Genomic DNA, 23,904 nt, shown 5'->3' on the forward strand with positions numbered 1-23,904 from the left:
AGAAAAAAAAAACAAAACCTGATCGCAGGGGAAGCAAAGCAAACAGGAGCAACAGAGACTACTGTGTCAGATTCTGTTAAGTGATTAGTCAGCAAAGTCAGATTACCATTGAGATCTCTGGAGGAAAATGCAGCCTGGGGCTCACGAAAAAAGCGCTTCTGATTGAAGAAGTATATGTATTTTTTTTTTTCCATTTTTACAGTGTTATAAATTACCACCATCATTTTCATAATATATAAATCGTTTTACAAATTATGTATTTTAAAGCCTTCGGAGAAACACACTGAAGCTGTTTTAATATCGCACACATAGTAAAAAGAAGCCAGTCACGAGATTATTTTTTTACAAAATTGGAACCATGACCTGCTATATGTTTTAATCAGATACTTAATCTCTTGTAAAAATACATATATTTTTATTTTTTCATATCATAAAGTGTAGCTGTTCTTAGATAAGTGATAAGAACCAGAAGACTGACTCTTAGCTACTTAATATGTGTAAAACACACCAGGAGTCATGGGGGCGGTGCTGTAGTAGCTAAGAGTCACAGTGTTCTGGTTCTTATAAAGAACACACCAGGAGTCATGGGGGCGGTCCTGAAATAGCTACGAGTCAGTGTTTTGGTTCTTATGAAGAACACACCAGGAGTCATGGGGCGGTGCTGTAGTAGCAAAGAGTCACAGTGTTCTGGTTCTTATGAAGAACACACCAGGAGTCATGGGGGCGGTCCTGAAATAGCTACGAGTCACAGTGTTTTGGTTCTTATGAAGAACACACCAGGAGTCATGGGGGCGGTGCTGTAGTAGCTAAGAGTCACAGTGTTCTGGTCCTTATGATGAACACACCAGGAGTCATGGGGGCAGTGCTGAAATAGATAAGAGTCACAGTGTTCTGGTCCTTATGAAGAACACACCAGGAGTCATGAGGGTGGTGCTGTAGTAGCTATTAGTCACAGTGATCTGGTTCTTATGAAGAACACAACAGGAGTCATGGGGGCGGTGCTGACGTAGCTAAGAGTCACAGCGTTCTGGTTCTTATCACTGAGGAATAGGCATTGTAATATCCAGAACACTGTGACCCTCCACAGCTTTAGCTCCACCCCCAGGACTCCTGGCATAAAATATCTTTCTGCGAAAATGAAAAACAAATTATTTTGGTGACACTCTATGTTGGGGATAACTAACAAACCCCAATCTCAAACACATTGACTCAATTGGGTACTTTCATCCCTAAGAAACCAGTGCAACAACAGCTTTAACCTCTCACTCCGCCGTTGGATCTTCTAAAGTTTTGGTCACTTAAACAACCAAATTAGCTGCGGGAGCGGCTTTACCTCCTAAACACTTATCGGCTAGGAAGGCACACGTCACCACATTTAGCTGAGATTTTCAATTGATGTACATTTTTTAAAGAGACTACTCAAAATTAACAATTAAATATGTCCACACAGTCGCCGAAACACTATATAAACTTTATAACATGAAAAATAGTCCATCATATTTAACCCAAGTGACAAGTATTTAAACTTTGAGGATAACTTTGCAAATATAAGACCAAGAGCTAAAACAACATAATTCAAGGAACACTAGGAGGATCTGAGCTGTCACTACACTGATTCTGCACCATGCAATACTTTCTTCTCCCTGTGGGGGCACTACAGGGAAGATGAACACTTAGAGGAGCCATCACCAGGTCATAAGCTTTCACTTTTTGCTTTTTCTTTACTCCTGCTGCTCCTCTGAATATTCCTTATTTCTTTTTAAATCTGACATATGGTTAAAGAGATATCAGCCTTTTAATTTAATGTGCCCAATACGGGCATTTTTATGTTCTTTGAAAAGGGGACATGGCTCACAGGGTAATTATTAATGCAGCCTGAAGACACACCCCAAGAGAATCCTTAGAATACAGGCTACATACCTTATTAAATGGATCTCTTAGACCTGATATGACTAGTGTACTTATTTAGAAAAAAAACAATATTAGAATGGCTGTTTAATCCCATTATCAAAATGAGCATTTTATAAGTCTTTCTTTCGAGGGAGAGTTCATGAGCCCAAATTCAGTCTCTACTCATCCAGCCTAAGTGGCAGCTGCAGCATGTACTGCACAGTGTTATATCCCAGCAGCAGCAGGAGGAGGGAAACTGTCAATCAGGCTAAGCAGAGGGAGATTAAGTAGAAACTTCAGAAAAGGATCGTACAGCCAGTATGACATGAATTGTCAAAGTACACTACACCAGCCCCATCAGGTCCAAAATATCGATTTAATAATATGTGCATTTTGCACTGTGAAATCTGGTAACACGTTTGCTTTAAAAAATAAAGACTTGAACATAAAAAATGCCGCAAAGGGAAATTTCAATTGTTTTTCCACATTTAATTTCCAATAGAAAATTTTAGACTGGTGACGGGAGTTTTTAATTGATCAAGAAATACAGTAACATAGAAGAGGGGCACAATTACTATTTTTAGGAATTCTCCTAGTCATGTGTTAAGGAGCGATGATGAATAATGATTTGAAAGTCATTTGACCTCTATCCAAGCACTCCCTTTAAATCCTGTCCTATAGTTGGTCCCTCAGGATGGCTTTAAACACAACATCCATAAAAGACATCAACAGAATCCTGGAACGCGCCAACGACAGACTTAAACAGATTAATCAATAGTACTCTAAATATAGAGGCTAATTTAAGAGCTCTTGTTTACCGGACTTACCATCTTTATGATAATAGGTGACTATAACTTTCCGCTCTTCTGACCCCAGCAAGGCTTGAGCTATTTGGGCAATGTCATGTTTTTTGGTCTCCGGCCCATGTAAGAAATCACAAGTGCAAGGTTTCTGCATGACGTCCGGCCTCGAAAATCCTGTCATCTCGCAGAATCCATCATTGCAGTAAATAATTGCACAGTTCTGTACCCTGGCGTTTGCAATAATGAATTTTTTATCTGTAACAAGAACATAAATTACGATTAAAAGAAACAGCATTGGAGAATACAATTCCATTATTTTATTTTTTCATGCCTTCTCAAGTTATTATAGAATAGGCAGAATTGCCTGACTCCTCAGGGGCGGGGCTACTATGCAACTCAGGCTTTCCTCAACCTACAGTGCTGTAAGGGAGGTGTAAAATACATCCCTATAGGACCGTTGACTAGGCTTTGTTTTGGTGTCAGTCATTTCCAACTATGAACCACAAATGTGTGGCGTCCAAATGTATTCTTCAAACTTTCTCTTGGCTCAAGATATTCCAATATGAGTGCCGAAAGATGATTTGTTTCAAAGCCGTTTCCCAGGAACCACTCATCTCTTACTTTCAGGGAAGGACACTATTCTACTGCAGGAAAGTAGATAACATTTGATGTGTGCCTTACAGAAGTTATATATGTATAAAGTATAAAAATCATTATGCTTTATACTGTTTATGGCTGAAAATCATTTTAGAACCGCCTTCTCAAGTTATTATAGAATAGGCAGAATTGCCTGACTCCTCAGGGGCGGGGCTACTATGCAACCTAGACTTTCCTCAACCTGCAGTGCTGTAGGGAGGTGTGAAATACATCCTTATAGGAGCGTGGACTAAGCTTTGCTTTAGTGTCACTCATTTCAAACTATGAACAAATGTGGGGCATACAAATGTGTTTATCATACTTTCTCTTGGCTCAAGATATCCCAAGATGAGTGCCGAAAGATGATTTTGTTTCAAAGCCATTACCCAGGAACCACTCATCTCTTACTTTCAGGGAAGGACACTATCCTACTGCAGGAAAGCAGATAACATTTGATGTGCGCCTTACAGAAGCCACATACGTATAAAGTATAAAAATCATTATCCTTTGATTATTGCTGAAAAACATTTAAGGACCTTCTGCCGATAATGTGTAGCCCCAGAGGAGCTCATCATTTAATTAATTGGCTTCAGATACACTGACACCAGGGATAATATCACAAGAAGGCAATTATTCTATCAGCATGTTTTTAGTCCAGACTGGCATGGAGAAACCCTTAGAAACAGGCATGCAATACCACGAAGGTATTAAAAAGGTTCTTGTAAAAGAAAAAAAATACCTTAAATAAAAAGGATTACATATGCCGTGTTGATTCTTTTTCTTCAATGACTAATATGGTAACCTATGTAGGTTAACCGTCCTGCATTTATGATCTTTAATCATATCATTTTCAAAAGAAACTTGTAACATTTAGGCCATTATTGGTCTTTTTGCCCTTTTTACATAACATTTTAGCTTTATTTAAAAAAAATGCATTAGAAATTGTAAAATGGGAAAATAACCTCTGAGAATCCAACTTATAAGAAGAAATTCAACTGTATTGTATGGAAAAAAAAATATGGTAGAGGTTCCACTAAGATTGAATCATTTTATCCCCATTACTGTGGATAAAAGGTAGTTTAATGATCGCTGGGGGTCCTACCTCTGGGACCCCCCAGAGATATAGAGGATAGAGCAGAGGTTGAATATTGTGCATATTTGCCACATTCACTGTCTATGGGACTGCCGGGAATAGCAGAAAGCTATACTTGCCCATCTCCAGCAGTCCACTATACATTGCATGGGATGAAGGTGCAGATAAATGACGACTGTATTATTCAGACAGTGCTGAAGAGCCCTGTTCTGGGGATAGCTATGGATAGGAAAAACATTTTTCATTTTTCTCGAATCTAGGATGGTTTATCTAAAACAGCGCCATGTTTGTACATAGGCAGAGTCTGGTAATGCAGCTGAATGTTGCTTTTATGGTGCCGTTTCAAGAAAATAGCTTCCCAGTATTTCTACTTTAAAATCGCCCCTTTGATATATTTCCATATTTTTGGACATGGGACCCTTCTCAATCTATGAAATAAATAAGACCAAGTGAAAGATTTCAGATTCATCTACATTAGAAAATAAATACATGTGGAAATCCACATTAAATATTATTTGCCCTGTAAATATTGTTGCCTGGCAGCGTTGGGATCCTTAGGTGACAAATGCTAAAATACGATGCCCCAACACAAGGAGACCTCTACTATTGATCAAGGGTTGTCACCCTAGTGAGCTCTCATAGATAGAGAGTATGCAAAGTAGCTCATACCAAACCATGCCAAACCAGAGAACCCCCTTATAGAGCGCACCGGCTAAATGAAATGAAAAGACGCGGCTCGAGGAGACCTACCTCCTCTCATTAAAGAGACTCAACTATGTTTGGAGCTTATTTTTTTCCCCATAGAGCTTTTTTTTAAAAAAACATGTAAATTAACTCATACCAGCTAAATCAGAGACAAATCTGTAGAGAGCACTATGTGTTTCAGTGTTTTTGCCCCTCATCAGAACAAGGTAGAATTCTGGTTGACAGAATGAGATGTAGCTCAGGGGGTACCAGCTCTGATGGAAGAGACCCGACTATGTATGGAGACTTATTTTTTCCCATAGAGTACTTTTTTAAAAATATGTAAAGTAACTCATGCCAGCCAAACCAGAGACGCAACTGTAGGTTACATTGTGTGTTTCAGTGGTTTTGCCCCTCATCAGCACGGAATAGGATTCTGGTTAACTGAATGAGATGTCTTAGATACAGCTCAGAGAGTAATAGCTCTGATTGAAGAGACCCAACTATGTATGGAGACTTATTCTTAAGAAATATGCAAAAGTGACTAATGGCAACAAAATGAGATACCCATCTGTAGCTAGCAATGTTTGTTGCTTTTTACCTCATCAGTCTCCATTCATTGTTTGGTCATTTCAATCAGTGCTGGTACTCCCTGTGCTGCATCTAAGACATCTCATTCAATCAACCAGAATCAAACTGTGCTGATGAGGGGCAAAAACACTGAAACACACAGTGCCCCTTAAAGATTGATCTCTAGTCTGACTGGTGTGAGTCACTTTACATATTTTTAAATCAATGCTCTATGGCAAAAAAAAAAAAATATCTCCCTCTTTGTTCTTAGTGAGAATAAAGGTTCCAGTACACATTAAACTAATGTCGGCCAAACCCAAAGATATCGGTGAGCTTGGCCCACAGTCTGATGTGTAGGGAGGCCTCGCAACTTTCTCCAAACAACCAATGTCGGGGGAGCTATGGATCAGGCGTGTTCCATTTTTTTTTCACTGACGACCCTTTTATTCTCAAGGAGCTAAGACACCGCCAGGGGAGTCTGACAGCTGCTCTCTCGTAGGGAACACAAGAGCATTCGGCAGAGTGAGCGCTTCTGTGTATAACAGAGTCTGGAGAGATAAGTAGTGGCCAAGCCACTGTTCGGCCGACAACTAGACACAAAGTGTATGAGGCCTCGGCCTTTATTTTTCAGCGTTCAGTTAAGCTTCATGAAAAATAACGCATTTCGCATCCAGAGTTCAACGGGCTTCTCTTGTGTGCCAAATGGATTTTACCAGCGCAAGTTGCCATTAGGTAATTCCTGTGATAATATTGCTGTATAAATGAATGCATATAAACCATTTCGCAGTCTAGGAAAGCTGGGGTAGCGAGCCCTATGAATGCCATGGTGACATCTATATTGGCTGTCACTTGGCTTTCTCACATCAACACCTTTATAGCAGAGGTCAAATCAAGGACTTTTGGGGGGATTTTTCTATGTGCATTAGTAATTTTATACTTAAGGATTATTAAAATTTCATTTTGCTATGATTTTCCCACTAATATAAAAAGTTTTTCTTACAGCTCGTTTATGAAAACGCGCCGACTTTCCCATTGCATTTGATTACATAAAGCTAATTAAATCATCTCTCTGCATTCATTTTACAATGTCACTTCTGTTAATATGAATTAATGTGAGAATTAGTGATTGTCACATTCGCCAGGTTGTGTTGGAATAGACTCAAGAATTGGATAAAGGGTTTTTTTTTATTTGCTCAGTGCTAGAATGTATCAATTTCCATATGAATAATTGTAACATTCTATCACAATCAGCCGGCTTGTTCTCACTTATTCTCTATGTCAATAGATATAAATCTTTTTTCTTTTGGCAGAGTCATTCTGTTCTGTGACAAAAGTAGCTAAAATATTTTTTCTCCTCTTAAATGAAATATATTCCCAAACAGAAGTGAAAAAAAAAAACCCCCAAAAAGATAAACTTTGATAGACTTTCACTCACTCAATATAAAAACATGTTTGAATTAAAGGGGCAGTACAGAATTTTAATATTGATTGTTTATTCTCAGGATAATTGATTAATATCAGAACATTGGTGGTCCGACTCCTGGCCCCGCCAACGATCAGCTATTAGAGGGTCTATCAGCAGCTGGATGTACACAGCCTGGCGCTACAGCTCTTTACACTGTCTACTGGCCGCTCTCGTGTAATGCAGCTCAGCTTCTATTCATTTCAATGGGAACAGCGTTGCAAAAACTAAGACTGACCCTTACACAGTGAACAGAGCTGCGGTGTCCTGCTCCATGTACTTGTAGCATTGCGGTAACCTTGGGCGAAGTACTCGTCTATTACACCCGGGACCATTATATGAAGATGGAGGTCCTGGCTGGGTGTGTGGGCTTTTTCTATGGTGGGCGCTATGCCCTTGTAGGCCGTATGCTACTGATGATTTTGGTTGAGCAGGACCAGGTGTTGACAGTTGATGGAGACCACCAGGCAACAATAATCAGTTTTTTTTACTGAACAGCAACTTGGTGGGAACTAAGTACAATAGATAGCTAGTTTGCCAATATGGCCGGTACTTAGTTCTCAGTGTGCTGACATCTTGGAACTCCAGCCCGGGGCCCTCTGTTCATCTCACGTTACCCTGGCCCATTACCTCTTTGAGTTATAAACTCAGGGCATCCTGTCCCAGGACTCATCGCCAATACATCCCTCCAACCTTCGATCACTTTTCCTTCTTCTACTCCATGTCTCGGTCTGCACTCACATCAAGGACACCCACTTCATGCAGCACTGCTCACTATCCAGACCATACGTCTGCTTCTGGCACTCACTAGGCCTTATCTGAGAGGAAACGGTCTCTGTCCTTGCAGTTTAGCCCCTCCCACTATGGGCTAGTCACAAACATTAACCTTAACTCTTCCTACTGTCGGGTACACAACCATACTATCACCAATAACACACGTCACAATACACATTAAGAGACACTGCAACGATACATATGTCTTCAAAGGGAAATGTGTGCAGTATCTACATTTTCTTACATACTGTCTACAATCCGCTGTTGTTGGACTTGCTAACATATGATCGCTGGAGGTGCATGCAGCTGGACCCCCAAAATCTGATAATAATGATTTCTCTTTAGTTGTAACTGCCATTTTGTTAAAAAAAATATATATATAATATACGCACTATTGAGTGTTTCTGATCCGAGTCGGTCTGAGCCCTGAGACCCCCACAGATCGGTCATAATACCACGCACTAAAGACTGCTGCTCCTGAATGAGCTGCACGCACAGAGAAGAGCGATGTACCGGTTCAATAGTACGTCCATGGGTGCGCATAGTTATTCTCACAGAGCTTTGCGTGTACCCACTGACTTACTATTGAGCCGGTACACCGCTCTTTGTGTGTAGCCCAAGCAGGAGCTGCGGACTTTAGAGCGATGCTCTGTCCAATCAATGGCAGTCTCAGGATCCTGACTCCTACCGACCAATATGCAGTACCTACTATATAAAAAAAAAGTTTATAAAATGACAGTAATACTTTAAGGATTCATCAGCAATATTATAAGAGGCGAACAGCTTTACATGGAATCACTCATCAGATTTTTGATACCCCATATGAGAGAAGTGAGATGTAAGGAAAGAGAGCACGATTCCTGCGATATATCACTTACTGGGCCACACTCTGCAGTTTTGATTAAAAAAGAGTTTTCTCTGCTGCAAATCTAGCAATTCTCTGAATGTTGAGCTCTATATAACCCCGCCCACAACACTGATTGGCAGCTTTCTGTAAACACTGTGCATAGTCAGAAAGCTGCCAATTAGTGGTGGGGGCGTGGTTAAACATCATGGCAGCAGGCTTGTTAGTCCTCTAGTGATAATCCCCTGCTGATAAAACAATGATTTAAAAAGAACTACACTAAGCAGCTCAGTAAAGGATACATACCTGGAATCAGGGTCTCTGACTCCACATCATGCTGATCTCAGAATCGGTAGAAAAACCTGGTGACAGACTCCCTTTAGGGAATGTGCACTACTTTGTAAATGTGGCTGTACAGTGCCTTCATGTGGTACCAAAGTCGTCTAATAGAACCTGTAGTAAGTCCAGGTAACTACAGGCCACATTATGTAGGAAAACCAGAATGCCTCTTGTAACAGGAGAAGCTTGGTGCTGTAGAAACGCGTTTGATAAAAGGAAAAGTTTTAGATGGTCACAGTGTATTTAATTATTAAAGGGGATGTCCAGTGAAAACAAGGTATCACCTATCCACAGGATAGGCGGAAGGTTACTAATTGGAGGGTGTCCGATTACTGGGATTTGCACTGATCAGCAGACTAGGTAATTTTTACCCTGATGGGGAGCACTTTCATCCCCATTATGATGGAGTAGCAGGTAGATTCCTGAGCCCCGCTCCATAAATAAAGTGGCGGTCAACATCAGCATGCGCACTGACGTCCATTCTAATGCAGACAAAATATCACCATTTTGCAAATTGATGCAGTCGGGCCCCTCCACTGATCAATAACTTATTACTTCCTGTGGAGAGGTCATAATTTGATTTTTTACAAAACAACCCCTTTAAATATTTGCATTTATAATGTGGGACCTCACAGTGCCGTGGGACTAAGAGGAGGATGCTCAGAACATGGAGAGAGCTAGAGGAAGATGCTCAGTACATGGTGAGAACTAGAGGAGTATGCACAGAACATGGGGAAAGCTAGAGGAGGATGCTCAGAACATGGGGAAAGCTAGAAGAGGATGCTCAGAACATGGGGAAAGCTAGAGATGGATGCACAGAACATGGGGAAAGCTAGAGGAGGATGCTCAGAACATGAGGAGAGCTGGAGGAGTATGCACAGAACATGGGGAAAGCTAGAGGATGATGCTCAGAACATGGGGAAAGCTAGAAGAGGATGCTCAGAACATGGGGAATGCTAGAGATGGATGCACAGAACATGGGGAAAGCTAGAGATGGATGCTCAGAACATGGGGAAAGCTAGAGGAGGATGCTCAGAACATGGGGAGAGCTAGAGGGGGATGCTCAGAACACGGGGACAGCTAGAAGAGGATGCTCAGAACATGGGGAGAACTAGAGGGGGATGCTCAGAACATGGGAAAAACTAGAGCAGGATACTCAGAACATGGGGAGAGCTAGAGGGGGATGCTCAGAACATGGGGAGAGCTAGAAGAGGATGCTCAGAATATGGGGAGAACTAGAGGGGGATGCTCAGAACAAGGGAAAAACTAGAGGAGGATGCTCAGAACATGGGGAAAGCTAGAGGAGGATGCTCAGAACATGGAGAGAGCTAGAAGAAGATGCTCAGTACATGATGAGAACTAGAGAATGATGCTCAGAACATGAGGAGAGCTAGAGGAGTATGCACAGAACACGGGGAAAGCTAGAGGAGGATGCTCAGAACATGGTGAGAACTAGAGAATGATGCTCAGAACATGAGGAAAGCTAGAGGAGTATGCACAGAACACGGGGAAAGCTAGAGGAGGATGCTCAGAACATGGGGAAAGCTAGAAGAGGATGCTCAGAACATGGGGAAAGCTAGAGGAGGATGCACAGAACATGGGGAAAGCTAGAGGAGGATGCTCAGAACATGGGTAAAGCTAGAGGAGGATGCTCAGAACATGGGGAAAGCTAGAGGAGGATGCTCAGAACATGGGGAAAGCTAGAGGAGGATGCTCAGAACATGGGGAAAGCTAGAGGAGGATGCTCAGAACATGGTGAGAACTAGAGAATGATGCTCAGAACATGAGGAAAGCTAGAGGAGTATGCACAGAACATGGGGAAAGCTAGAGGAGGATGCTCAGAACATGGGGAAAGCTAGAAGAGGATGCTCAGAACATGGGGAAAGCTAGAAGAGGATGCTCAGAACATGGGGAAAGCTAGAGGAGGATGCTCAGAACATGGGTAAAGCTAGAGGAGGATGCTCAGAACATGGGTAAAGCTAGAGGAGGATGCTCAGAACATGGGTAAAGCTAGAGGAGGATGCTCAGAACATGGGGAAAGCTAGAGGAGGATGCTCAGAACATGGGGAAAGCTAGAGGAGGATGCTCAGAACATGGGGAAAGCTAGAGGAGGATGCTCAGAACATGGGGAAAGCTAGAGGAGGATGCTCAGAACATGGGGAAAGCTAGAGGAGGATGCTCAGAACATGGTGAGAACTAGAGAATGATGCTCAGAACATGAGGAAAGCTAGAGGAGTATGCACAGAACACTGGAAAGCTAGAGGAGGATGCTCAGAACATGGGTAAAGCTAGAGGAGGATGCTCAGAACATGGGGAAAGCTAGAGGAGTATGCTCAGTACATGGTGAGAACTAGAGAATGATGCTCAGAACATGAGGAGAGCTAGAGGAATATGCACAGAACACGGGAAAAGCTAGAGGAGGATGCTCAGAACATGGTGAGAACTAGAGAATGATGCTCAGAACATGAGGAAAGCTAGAGGAGTATGCACAGAACACGGTGAAAGCTAGAGGAGGATGCTCAGAACATGGGGAAAGCTAGAAGAGGATGCGTAGGACATGGGTAAAGTTGGAGGAGGATGCTCAGAACATGGGGAAAGCTAGAGTAGGACGCTCAGAACATGGGGAGAGCTAGAGGTGGATGCTCAGAACATAGGGAAAGCTAGAGGTGGATGCTCAGAACATGGGGAAAGCTAGAGATGGATTCTCAGAACATGGGGAAAGCTAGAGGAGGATGCTCAGAACATGGGGAGAGCTAGAGAAAGATACTCAGAACATGGGGAGAGCTAGAGGAGGATGCTCAGAACATGGGGAGAGCTAGAGGGGGATGCTCAGAACATGGGGAGAGCTAGAGGAGGATGCTCAGAACATGGGAAAAACTAGAGGAGGATGCTCAGAACATGGGGAGAGCTAGAGGAAGATGCCCAGAACATGGGGAGAGCTAGAGGAGGATGCTCAGAACTTGGGGAAAGCTAGAGGAGGATGCTCAGAACATGGGTAAAGCTAGAGGAGGATGCTCAGAACATGGGTAAAGCTAGAGGAGGATGCTCAGAACATGAGTAAAGCTAGAGGAGGATGCTCAGAACATGGTGAGAACTAGAGAATGATGCTCAGAACATGAGGAAAGCTAGAGGAGTATGCACAGAACACTGTGAAAGCTAGAGGAGGATGCTCAGAACATGGGGAAAGCTAGAGGAGGATGCTCAGAACATGGGGAGAGCTAGAGGAGGATGCTCAGAACATGGGGAGAGCTAGAGGGGGATGCTCAGAACATGGGGAGAGCTAGAGGGGGATGCTCAGAACATGGGGAGAGCTAAAGGGGTATGCTCAGAACATGGGGAGAGCTAGAGGAGGATTCTCAGAACATGGGGAGAGCTAGAGGAGGATGCTCAGAACATGGGAAAAACTAGAGGAGGATGCTCAGAACATGGGGAGAGCTAGAGGAGGATGCCCAGAACATGGGGAGAGCTAGAGGAGGATGCTCAGAACTTGGGGAAAGCTAGAGGAGGATGCTCAGAACATGGGGAGAACTAGAGAATGATGCACAGATCATGGGGAAAGCTAGAGGATGCTCAGAACATGGTGAGAACTAGAGAATGATGCTCAGAACATGAGGAGAGCTAGAGGAGGATGCTCAGAACATGGGGAAAGCTAGAGGAGGATGCTCAGAACATGGGGAGAGCTAGAGGAGGATGCACAGAACATGGGGAAAGCTAGAGGAGGATGCTCAGAACATGGGGAGAGCTAGAAGAGGATGCTCAGAACATGGGGAGAGCTAGAGGAGGATGCTCAGAACATGGGGAGAGCTAGAGGAGGATGCTCAGAACATGGGGAGAGCTAGAGGAGGATGCTCAGAACATGGGGAGAGCTAGAGGAGGATGCTCAGAACATGGGGAGAGCTAGAGGAGGATGCTCAGAACAAGAGGAGAGCTAGATGAGGATGCCCAGAACATGGGTAGAGCTAGAGGAAGATGCTCAGAACATGGGTAGAGCTAGAGGAAGATGCTCAGAACATGGGTAGAGCTAGAGGAAGATGCTCAGAACATGGGTAGAGCTAGAGGAGGATGCTCAAAACATGGGGAGAGCTAGAGGAGGATGCTCAGAACATGGGGAGAGCTAGAGGAGGATGCTCAGAACATGGGGAGAGCTAGAGGAGGATGCTCAGAACATGGGGAGAGCTAGAGGGGGATGCTCAGAACATGGGGAGAGCTAGAGGAGGATGCTCAGAACATGGGAAAAACTAGAGGAGGATGCTCAGAACATGGGGAGAGCTAGAGGAAGATGCCCAGAACATGGGGAGAGCTAGAGGAGGATGCTCAGAACTTGGGGAAAGCTAGAGGAGGATGCTCAGAACTTGGGGAAAGCTAGAGGAGGATGCTCAGAACATGGGTAAAGCTAGAGGAGGATGCTCAGAACATGAGTAAAGCTAGAGGAGGATGCTCAGAACATGGTGAGAACTAGAGAATGATGCTCAGAACATGAGGAAAGCTAGAGGAGTATGCACAGAACACTGTGAAAGCTAGAGGAGGATGCTCAGAACATGGGGAAAGCTAGAGGAGGATGCTCAGAACATGGGGAGAGCTAGAGGAGGATGCTCAGAACATGGGGAGAGCTAGAGGGGGATGCTCAGAACATGGGGAGAGCTAAAGGGGTATGCTCAGAACATGGGGAGAGCTAGAGGAGGATTCTCAGAACATGGGGAGAGCTAGAGGAGGATGCTCAGAACATGGGAAAAACTAGAGGAGGATGCTCAGAACATGGGGAGAGCTAGAGGAGGATGCCCAGAACATGGGGAGAGCTAGAGGAGGATGCTCAGAACTTGGGGAAAGCTAGAGGAGGATGCTCAGAACATGGGGAGAACTAGAGAATGATGCACAGATCATGGGGAAAGCTAGAGGATGCTCAGAACATGGTGAGAACTAGAGAATGATGCTCAGAACATGAGGAGAGCTAGAGGAGGATGCTCAGAACATGGGGAAAGCTAGAGGAGGATGCTCAGAACATGGGGAGAGCTAGAGGAGGATGCACAGAACATGGGGAAAGCTAGAGGAGGATGCTCAGAACATGGGGAGAGCTAGAAGAGGATGCTCAGAACATGGGGAGAGCTAGAGGAGGATGCTCAGAACATGGGGAGAGCTAGAGGAGGATGCTCAGAACATGGGGAGAGCTAGAGGAGGATGCTCAGAACATGGGGAGAGCTAGAGGAGGATGCTCAGAACATGGGGAGAGCTAGAGGAGGATGCTCAGAACATGGGGAGAGCTAGAGGAGGATGCTCAGAACAAGAGGAGAGCTAGATGAGGATGCCCAGAACATGGGTAGAGCTAGAGGAAGATGCTCAGAACATGGGTAGAGCTAGAGGAAGATGCTCAGAACATGGGTAGAGCTAGAGGAGGATGCTCAAAACATGGGGAGAGCTAGAGGAGGATGCTCAGAACATGGGGAGAGCTAGAGGAGGATGCTCAGAACATGGGGAGAGCTAGAGGAGGATGCTCAGAACATGGGGAGAGCTAGAGGAGGATGCTCAGAACATGGGTAGAGCTAGAGGAAGGTGCTCAGAACATGGGTAGAGCTAGAGGAAGGTGCTCAGAACATGGGGAAAGCTAGAGGAGGATGTTCAGAATATGGGGAGAGCTAGAGGAGGATACTCAGAACATGGAGGAGGCTACAGAGGACACTAGAAAAATGTAACAATATTCTCCTATATTGTGTAAGAGCTTACATACATTTTAGTGCCAAAAATAACTAAAGCTGGCCATACACATTAAATGGCTGTTGGCCAATACATGGAGCGGTCACTCCTGACTCCTCCATACACAGAAAGGATTGGCCATTGGGTGTTGAAATTGCAATTTCCCGACCATTATTTCCACGGAATCGGAAGCCCCCCATACACAGGAGATGGTCGTCGGGTTTGTGTGATTTTCATGTAAAGTTATGGGACGATATTTCCTGTGCATGTGACTTCGTGTTCACAGCTCTGTGGTCTGGTGGTGATGGGACACATGGTGGCTATGTCCAGGCTCCACCATGAGCATGATGCCTCTGAGTCAGGGGATATTGCAGAACTGAATGCACTGTTAGTGGAAAACTCCGGCATAATCCAAGAAATGAAACAGGAGAGGCACGCACGTTCTCCATTACACAGGACACGGGTGATGAAAAGTATCTATTTCCATGAACACTTCTTGCATCCAGGACAAAGGTATTTACTGTGAACTCGAAAAATCTTGTATATTATACTGCAAAAATCTGAGAGAGAAACACTGAAGATACAAATCAAGAAGGAAAGGTCGGCTTTATCATAAGTCTCTAAATCAGAAAGGAGAATCCGATCTCAGCAAAAGGGAGAGGAGAAACTTTCCCTAATATTCCCTTAGGTGAACGCTTCCACCGTCCTGTGTCAGGACCCGGTCCTCGTTACATCTGGAATGTGTCATCCTGCGCTAACACACGGCCGGACCTTCATCTACTGGACAGAACGCAGAGAAGCCTTTACAGGACCCGGCAATTTATTGGTTACACAGGCAGCCTATTTAGAAAGGATGCTGAGACACAGAGGGAGAGAGCGAGAGAGAGACGGTGAGTGAGAGAGAGCGAGAGAGACGGCGAGCGCGAGAGAGAGCGTGCGAGGGAGAGCGAGCGAGAGAGCGTGAGAGATGGAGAGAGAGAGCGCGAGACAGAGAAGAGAGGGAGAAGGAGAGCGCCAGAGAGACGGAGAGCGCGGGAGAGACGGAGAGCGCGAGAGGAAGACGAAGTGCGCGAGAGAGAGACGGAGAGCGCAAGAGAGAGACGGAGAGATAGAACGAGCCAGAGCAAGAGAGAGAGACGGAGAGTGCCAGAGAGATGGAGAGCGCCAGAGAGATGGAGAGCGTGAATGAGACACGGAGCGCGAGCGAGACAGAGCGCGAGCGAGAGGGCGCGAGCGAGACAGAGCGTGAGCGAGAGAGCGCGTGGAGACAGCGCAAGAGAGACAGAGATGCAGATTGAGAGAGCAAGACAGATATAGAGACACAGACAGAATGAGAGAGCGAAAGAAAGAGAGACAGAGACTGGCACATAGGAACAGAGAATTGGAGATATAGATCAAAAAGAAGAAAGCAGGCGACACTCCAATAATTACCAGAGAAAGCATGGACCTTGAAAAGGTTCAGTTGAACTGAAACGTCGCCATGCCACATGGGCTGAATAAAGCCCACACTTTCTTTGGTAAATATTGGAGTGCCGCCTGCTTTTCTATGTCTCTATTCCTTGCAAAAAAATATTGGATGTTTTGCTGGGGAGGCCTTGCACCCGCCATACAGTCTATATTGTGCTGTTCCATTTTTTTCTAGATAGATAGATTTCTGTACTATCATTCCTTTTGGAGGACTGTGATTACAGGGCCACCTGTACACTGAGAACTAGTGGATGGGGGGCTTCAACTACTGAATGCAGTGCACTGACTCCTATGATGGTATTCCGTATTGTGCTCATACAAACTTCCTGATATAAATCTCCCCGACCCGTCTCATGAAGAAGAATCTCTTACAGGATGAAGCTTCCACGGCTCATAGATGTATCTATCCGCCATACACGGATCTCCTGCGTCTATAGGACACTGTATATTTTATACTCCGGCTCCCAATGAAATCTCTGCAATCTTCCATTTAAGAGCTGTGACTAATGACTTTACAAGCCTCCGGTGTCACTAGGACTGCGTTATCAGGGCAGGTTTGTGCAGGCCCTGTGGCTTTGGATTATGACACTACGTTATATTTCCATTTCTGGGGAGTGACCAGAATGGAAAAAAAGCACAGTAAGGACTGACACCGAGAGGGAATACCGTATCAGACTCCATCACTGCTGCTATTAATGCTGAGCTGAAGCTAGTAGCAAGGGGGGACACAGTCTCCAGAGGTATTCATACTGTATGATGAATGTGCAGCACAGTATGATCATAGATTTGGGGAACTTGGTGTAATTTGGTCGACTGTGGAGTACTTGGCTCAGGAACAGTGCAGAATCTTGATCTATAACCTTGTTGATAATAAAGACTTCCAGACACGGAGCAGCATTCCAAAGTAAGATGAAAAAAAATGGATTTTAATTAGCCCAGGGCTAGTGAGGGTTAATGAATATTATTTTTTTTTAATCATCCGACTTTGGAGTGCTTCCCCCGTATTTTGGAGAATTTTTTTTATAGGTAAGCGTTTTTTGGGTGATAATCTTGGTGGTTTTACATCCATTTTTATCTGGGGAAAACTCTCTTCACTTTTTTATTTCATAGAGAGATAGACAGACCTTTAGGCATGGAATAAACTTTCCAAATTTTGCTCTTGTTATAAGGAAGTACTGCCTCTTTTTATGTATCCAGATAGAGATGGAAAGATAGACAGATAGATAATAGATATGAAATAAAAAATAGATAGATAACAGATAAACAGATAGATAGATGATAGATAGAAGGATAATAGATAGAAAACATAGATAAGCTAGATAGTATATAGATAGGATGTATAGTATATAAATTGATCGATACATAGATATTATATAGCTAGAAGTACAGATAGTACAGTATATAGATACATTACTAATAGTGTACATTGTGCTACTTGAGGTTTTCTACCCCTATAATACATTTTATATTTTTCCCCTTGTCCAGCCATCCAGAATGTTTGATAAATTGGCTGCTGCCTGAAGATAACTTGGCTCCACATGAGAAAGATATTATTGGGGGACTAGTTAAGTGACCATTGTATGTGAGTAAAATTGCCTTTATTTTAGACAATTTTATTAAACGAGCCACATGATGTTTGACAAGTTTGTTGAATCTTTACATATAAAAGTTCTGTGTTTTTAGTCCACTTCACTCCTGGGGTAGAATTGTGATCTCCTATCTCCCATGCTTCCCCACGACTCTTTAAAAAAAGTCCTGATTCCTAATCTGGTTTGCAGCACAATAACGTACAGTGGGTACGGAAAGTATTCAGACCCCATTAAAATTTTCACTCTTTGTTTCATTGCAGACATTTGGTAATTTCAAAAAAGTTCATTTTTTCTCATTAATGTACACTCTGCGCCCCATCTTGGCTGAAAAAACCCCAGAAATGTAGAAATTTTTACAAATTTATTAAAAAAGAAAAACTGAAATATCACACGGTCATAAGTATTCAGACCCTTTGCTCAGACACTCATATTTAAGTCACATGCTGTCCATTTCCTTGTGATCCTCCTTGAGATGTTCTACTCCTTCATTGGAGTCCAGCTGTGTTTAATTAAACTGATAGGACTTGATTTGTAAAGGCGCACACCTGTCTATATAAGACCTCACAGCTCACAGTGCATGTCAGACCAAATGAGAATCATGAGGTCAAAGGACCTGGCCGAGGAGCTCAGAGACAGAATTGTGGCAAGGCACACACTGGCCAAGGTTACAAAAGAATTTCTGCAGTACTCAAGGTTCCTAAGAGCACAGTGGCCGCCATCATCCTTAAATGGAAGAGGTTTAGGACCATCAGAAGTCTTCCTGGACCTGTCCGTCCAGCCAAACTGAGCAATCTTAGGAGAAGAGCCTTGGTGAAAGAGGTCAAGAAGAACCCCAAGATCACTGTGGCTGAGCTCCACAGATGCAGTAAGGAGATGGGAGAAAGTTCTACAAAGTCAACTATCACTGCAGCCCTCCACCAGTCAGACCTATGAAAGCCTGCATAGAGTTTGCTAAAAAACACATGAAGGACTCCCAGACTATGAGAAATGAGATTCTCTGGTCTGATGAGACGAAGATAGAACTTTTTGGTTATAATTCTATGCGGTATGTGTGGAGAAAACCAGATACTGCTCATCACATGTCCAATACAATCCCAACAGTGAAACACGGTGGTGGCAGCATCATGCTATGGGGGTGTTTTTCAGCTGCAGGGACAGAACGACTTACAGTTGAAGGAAACATGAACGCGGCCAAGTACAGAGATATCCTGGATGAAAACCTCTCACAGAGTGCTCTGGACCTCAGACTTGCCCGAAGATTCACCTTCCAACAAGACAATGACCCTAAGCACACAGCTAAAATAACAAAGGAGTGGCTTCAGAACAACTCTGTGACCATTCCTGACTGGCCCAACCAGATCCCTGACCTAAACCCAATTGAGTATCTCTGGAGAGACCTGAAAATGGCTGTCCACTAATGTTCACCATCCCACCTGACTGAACTGGAGAGGATCTGCAAGGAAGAATGGCAGAGGATCCCCAAATCCAGGCGTGAAAAACTTGTTGCATCATTCCCAAGAAGACTCATGGCTGTACTAGCTCAAAAGGTGCTTCTACTCAATACTGAGCAAAGGGTCTGAATACTTATGACCATGTGATATTTCAGTTTTTCTTTTTTAATAATTTTGCAAAAGTTTCTACATTTCTGTTTTTTTCAGTGAAGATGGGGTGCAGAGAGTACATTAATGAGAAAAAAAGAACTTTTTTGAATTTACCACATGGCTGCGATGAAACAAAGAGTGAAAAATGTAAGGGGTGTGAATACTTTCCATTACCACTGTAACTAACCATCCCCACTTTAGCATTAAAAAGTGTCAAAGAGCAAAAAGTACTAGCAGATCTTTGAGCAAACATGGCGTTGGGCCAGATCTTTTAACTTTTTGGAGCAAAGCAAAGCCATGATACATTTTCCTCTCAGTTTTCAAAATTGTAGTTGTGTTTCCCCTCCCCCCCTCACTTCTTATAAATTCCAGTAAATGGCAACATAAAATAACAGCATCTGCGGAGCAACAACAAAAAAAATCTATGAAATTAATGAGACATTTATAATTAGTGGAAACCTAATTAATATAAAATGTCCCAAGACTGTGCTGAGTCTGCAGTTCTGAGCTCACACGGACGTCGCTGCTGTCACCAAAACTTGAGTGTTATTTACATGGTATTTCGGGAAAAGTATGTTAACACATTGTAACGCACACCTCTGCGAGGCTCCTGCACTGTGTATGATGTGCATTGCACTTTAATGACCTACACATCGACCTTGTGATGTACGCCGCCTGGAATCTCATCATCGTCTTTGAAGGCATCCATTTATTCCATGACTTTTGCATAGTTTCCAACTAGAAAAGGCCACTTGTGCTTATGAACTATCTCTAAGGCCGGGGTCACACTGGTGAGGAATACGGCGGAGTGAGAGGCGCAAAAAGCACGCATTAGACACGGACCAATTATTCTCTATGGGGTCCCTCGCCCCAGCCGTATATTTCTCATCCGTATTCTACGCTCCGTGCCAATCGCAGCATGCTGCTATTGTCAGCGTACTACGCCCGTAATACGCCAGTGCAAGTCTATGGGTGCGCAAAAAATACGGATTACACACGGAGCACACATGTGACCTGCGAGAAATACGCACCCGGTGTCTTTTAGCAAAGCCGGCAATTCAGTGCGCTATACAGTAAACTCACACTGACAGGTTAAATAAAGAAATGAAAGAATAGATATATACACATAGAATACGAATATATATATATATATATGCATTCTATGTGTCTATATCTATTCTTTGTTTTCTGTTACAAACCCTGTCCTAGGGCTCCATTATATGTCCATTTTGCAAGCCTGCGAGAAAATCTCTCCATACGGATGCCATACGGATTACATATGGATGGTGACATGCGCAAAATACGCGACCACACCTTGATTACGGATGACATACGGAGCACTATTTAGGGGTCTGTCATCCGTATTACGCATGTAAAATACTGACCGTATTTTGCGCAGGTTAGTGTGACTCCAGCCTAAGGCTTTATTCACACATTTCATCAGTATTTCTATGCCAAAACCAGGAATGTCTCCAAAACACAGTACAGATGTCAATCTTTCCATTTTAGCTGTTGTCTGTCTCACTCCTGGTTTTGGCATACAAACACTGATGCAAAATACTGACCGAATACTGAAGTGTGACTAAGCCCTAAGATACAGTATTAGGCCTCGTTCACACGTTCACTATTTGGTCAGTATTTTACATCAGTATTTGTATGCCAAAACAACCAGGAATGGAACAATCAGGATAAAAGTATAATAGAAACACGTCACCACTTCGTGTCCGTGCTGCCTGACCAAAGTCGCCGTGTGTCCTCGGCCTCATACACAGACGGAGCTCATTGTAATGTCGGCACGATGAACTCTGCCACGTAACAAAGTCAGCTCCAAAGTAGAAAAAAACTCAGCTCTGCTATTACTGGAAATATTTACTATTTATTAATATCATTATGTTTCTTTCTCTTGTTTTAGGTAAATATAGCTGTCATAGTTAGTGTGCAATGTTCAATACTGAGCTTATATATTACAAGATGGGAAACTCCGGGACTTTGGAAATGACCAGAAGTAAATCTGTCACATCCATGATTGCATAACACAGACAGCAGCGATGTAATGTACCAAAGATCAGCACGTGAGGGGTATACAGGAGAGAGATAGAGAGCGAGAGACGATAGAGGTAACAGATAGATGATAGATAATAGATAGAAAGATAATAGATAATGATAGATGGATAGATAATGATATATAGCTAGATAATGATAGATAGAAAGATAATAGATAGATAACAAAAAGATAATGATAGATAGAAAGATAATAGATAACAGATAATAGATAGATAGTAGCTAGATAGATAATGATAGATGGATAGATAGATAGATAGATAATGATAGATAGATAGATAATGATAGATAATGATACATAGATAAATAGTAGATAGATGATTGATAGATAGATAATGATACATAAATAGATAGATAATGATAGATAGAAAGATAATAGATAACAGATAGATAATAGATAGATAATGATATATAGCTAGATAATGATAGATAGAAAGATAATAGATAGATAACAGATAGATAATGATAGATAGAAAGATAATAGATAACAGATAATAGATAGATAGTAGCTAGATAGATAATGATAGATGGATAGATAGATAGAAAGATAATAGATAGATAATAGATAGATAATGATAGATAATGATACATAGATAATGATAGATAAATAGATAGATAATGATAGATAAATAGATAATGATAGATAGAAAGATGATAGATGACAGATAGATAATGATACATAGATAATGATAGATAGATAAATAGTAGATAGATGATAGATAGATACATATATGATAGATGATAATAGATACATAGTCAAAGTTATGCATACAATGTAATGTATATCACACATGTAAGATAGTGACACTCTAGGACACAATCAGTGGCTCTGTACATCTGTATGTACCATTCAACTTGAATATATATATAAATGTCATACACACACATATACTATATATAATGTACATATATAGTAGCGTGTGTGTGTGTGTGTGTGTGTATATATATATATATATATATATATATATATATATACACACACTGTATATACACACATACATACTCACACCCACACATACACCCTGCATGAACACACTTTTAATACAAATAAGTTGAGATTATATGTATAAGAAATATAAAATATACATTATATATACTGTACATATATATATATATATATATATATACACACACATATTGAAGTGGTTATATTATATACAGTATATCAATTTCAATATACGTATAGAATATACGATTTTTTCTATTTTTTTATGTAATGGACTTCTTATATACTTATCTTTTATTTTTATATGTAATAATATTGTTTTCATTATATATATATATATATATACATATAAAGAAGCACAATGTATACGTACATATGTACATATGAAATATAGCAATGAATATATGGAGATAGATATATATATATATATATTGAAAACAAATAAGTCTAGCATATATGTCTATTGGAAATATAAACGATAAATATATACTTGACTTGAGATCTATCCATGCATCCCTAGCTCCACAGTGCGCACACACAGTGCCTGGGATACATTGTGCCCTGAGCTGTCAGGATAAAGTTGCCATCACACTATGTCTGCTATGAGTGACCGCGCTCCCACCCCATATATACCCCATATATACCCCATGTATACCCCATGTATATATGTATAGGTAATCTACCGTCCTATGGGGACCGTCCGCCCTGTGATGTGCCCATGTAACGCACATGGAGTCACACAGCAGCCTGCAGATGAGGCACATGGATGACATACTCACTCTGTCCTTCAAATTTCCTGATGATGGTTCCCAGAAAGGTGTTTTGTGGGGCCACATGTCCTCTCCTCACAGGCATTTTTGGGAGTGAGCGGATCTCAGTGTCCCAGGTGTGCACAGTAGTCCGGAGCGGTCACTGGATCATGGGCAGCATCTTCTCCTCATCTCCTCCTCAGAGCAGTGAGCACCGAACAATGGAGCCCGGGGATGCTGCTGCACGCGGGGGTCCTGGGGCGCTGGCCCCGAGTACACACATGCAGGTGCCGGAGCCCCCTCCCCCTGAAGCAGGGACTGTGAGGGTCTCTGTCCTTCCCCTCCTCACCTCCGGAGCCTCAGGCACAGCTTTCGATGTTATGAGAGGAGGAGGTGGAGGAGGAGGAGGCACAGCGCAGCCTCTATAGGAGGCTCCATGGCGCCCTCCCCTCCATGAGATCCCCTCGTGTGCAGCTGGCACATCTCATTCTCAGCCCGGGGAGCTGTCATGAGGTAAAAAATGCCTTGTACAGGCAACATGGCTGAACTATGTGCATGCCACTGCTGTAATGTCACTGACCTGGCATGTATGGCAGCCAGGCAGGCATCAGTGAAGGAGAAATGTCACAGTCAAAGATGTTCTGCAGCAGTCACCAATCATTTCTATTTACATGGCACCGACATATACCGCAGCGCTTTCCATTTCAG

The 23,904-nt window shown here is 42.7% G+C and overlaps 1 protein-coding gene across 5 annotated transcripts in view; it reads right to left on the bottom strand.

The window, feature by feature from the left end:
• Nucleotides 1-23,580, bottom strand: part of KCNH7 (potassium voltage-gated channel subfamily H member 7) — a 385,987-nt gene extending 362,407 nt beyond the window's left edge. For all 5 annotated transcript variants that reach the window (XM_073545747.1, XM_073545745.1, XM_073545746.1 and 2 more), the window contains exons 1-2: nt 23,227-23,580; nt 2,718-2,948 (exon numbers count right to left, since the gene is read on the bottom strand). In XM_073545747.1, the coding sequence (XP_073401848.1) occupies nt 2,718-2,948; nt 23,227-23,302 (307 nt within the window). In that variant the 5' untranslated portion in view covers nt 23,303-23,580. The remainder of the gene's footprint in view (nt 1-2,717; nt 2,949-23,226) is intronic.
• Nucleotides 23,581-23,904: the final 324 nt, after the last annotated feature.

Source organism: Dendrobates tinctorius, unplaced genomic scaffold (genome assembly GCF_039654945.1).
Source record: "Dendrobates tinctorius isolate UK_male_01 unplaced genomic scaffold, ASM3965494v1 ptg000143l, whole genome shotgun sequence".
NCBI classification, from domain to species: Eukaryota; Metazoa; Chordata; class Amphibia; order Anura; family Dendrobatidae; genus Dendrobates; species Dendrobates tinctorius.